Source organism: Arachis ipaensis, chromosome B04 (assembly GCF_000816755.2).
Source record: "Arachis ipaensis cultivar K30076 chromosome B04, Araip1.1, whole genome shotgun sequence".
In the NCBI taxonomy this organism is placed as follows: Eukaryota; Viridiplantae; Streptophyta; class Magnoliopsida; order Fabales; family Fabaceae; genus Arachis; species Arachis ipaensis.
The window spans coordinates 131,886,591-131,888,411 of record NC_029788.2 but is presented as its reverse complement, the minus strand read 5'-3'; the positions used below and the strand labels follow the sequence as shown (position 1 = coordinate 131,888,411).

The window sequence follows — 1,821 nt, the reverse complement described above, 5'->3', positions numbered from 1 at the left end:
GGGGTGATTCTCTTTCTTTTGCTTGAAATTATCATCCTATTTTATTTTTCGATCTGTTTTCTTGAATTTTGCTGCCTGTGTGTTGCTCCTTGGTCTCATATTTAAGCTCCTCTGTCTGTCTTTTCAGGAGGATGCTGAGATTTCAGAGGAGACGAATTACACAAATAATCGCACAAATTCAAACATAATTCCTCCTAAAGATGTTCAAACCCACAGTTCCAGTTCTGGCTTGTTTGGGAAGTTTACCGGCTATGCACCGTCGTTTCTGACCAGAACACGCAGTGCAACAGATTCAGTTGTACAGCAAATCCGCTCGAGTAGTTAACAAAAACAGGCCTGTTTTTGTTTTTTAAGTGACATCAATTATAAGTTGTGCCCAAGCCAGTCTTGAATAGAAATGACTGGGCAGTGAATTTTTGTAGAGCTGCTGTTCCATTCAGCTTCATGAGGATTAAACTTCAAAGACTATTAGTTTGTTCCATATTGAACTGTTAAATCCGAAAAGAGGTTTAAAAAAGAAGAAAGGGAAAAGTCTATTGAATTGTTTTGTTCACTTTAGTTTTGAATAAAGTACAAAATCTATAGAACTTTAGTTTAATTGTCGGGCCATTCTTATGCCCTTGTATATGGTATTCATGGTTCCTTAGCTACTATATTCAATAAGACCTCGATTTTAATTATGAAAGTGTTTGTCTATAGATAGTTAACAGTATGAGTACGATTTACGAATCAACCAAAGATTATCTAAGTCTGAACTAATAGTTTTTTATTCTCGAGAATTACCTTTTTCTATGGAAGCACTTTTTTGGTATGAAAAACTATTGGGGCACCCGAGTTTACTATCTTAACTAGATTAACAGGTGTAGAAATATAGATTACTGTGTTTTAATTCGTTCGATGAAGGGCAGGGGGCAAGTAATTGTTAAAATTAATGCTTAGTGGCACTACTCAAAATACACGCACCTGAACAAAGTTCTATAACATCAATTACATGTTTTAAAATACACATATAAAATAACGTAAATTGTAATTAAAAATTTAAAATATTTACAATTTAGACAGAGTCTACATTTGTAATGACTCTACTTCACCTAATCTACATTTCTATGTCCATTTTTCTCATAACTTTTGTAGAGTACTCTTGGTTATTGCAACTAAAAACTTGCAAAGATTGTTACCACGGGAGGTTCATCATCATCAGATAAAGGTGCAGCACTATCATCACATTTCAGGTATGATGTTTTTCTGAGCTTTAGAGGCTACACAAGACTCAAATTCACAGACACACTCTATCATGCTTTGATCAACAAAAGAATCGACACCTTCGAAGGTTCTCTTCTTGAAGCCATTGAAAGATCAATGATGTCAATTCTGATACTTTGTCATAAGTATCCAACTTCGCAATGGTGCCTTGATGAACTGATCAAGATCATGGAGTGTTCGGAAAACGGAAGAAAGCCACCGGTGTTACCAGTCTATTTCAATGTGGCAAAATCAGACGTGCAGTTTCAGCTTAATGAATACGGAAAAGCCATGGCTGCGCATGAAGAAAAAGGCAGATAAAATCACAAGTTGGAAGCATGGAGCTCAGCTTTGTCTGAAGTAGGCAAGATTTATGGTCAACGCTGGGATCACAATAAAATATAAGTATTTATTTTGTCTTAAAATAATATTATTTAGAAACGTAATTATCTTATTTTAACATTTGTTAAAAATTTATTTATGAGTATATACTCATTTTGGTCCTCAAAGAATTTCAAACCAGACATTTTAGTCCCCAACTAAAATTAATTACTCGATTGGTCCCTAACAATTAATTCC

General features: G+C 34.5%; 2 protein-coding genes across 2 annotated transcripts in view; both read left to right on the top strand.

Annotated features, from left to right (window-relative positions):
* LOC107635621 overlaps nt 1-685 on the top strand; it is a 24,230-nt gene extending 23,545 nt beyond the window's left edge. Inside the window, exon 14 of the mRNA XM_016339142.2 lies at nt 128-685. Within this exon, the coding sequence (XP_016194628.1) occupies nt 128-325 (198 nt within the window). The 3' untranslated portion in view covers nt 326-685. The remainder of the gene's footprint in view (nt 1-127) is intronic.
* On the top strand, nt 898-1,563 carry LOC107637441 (TMV resistance protein N-like). Its single transcript, XM_016340853.1, has 2 exons — nt 898-915; nt 1,171-1,563. Exons 1-2 carry the CDS (start codon nt 898-900, stop codon nt 1,561-1,563), a joined length of 411 nt encoding a protein of 136 aa, XP_016196339.1.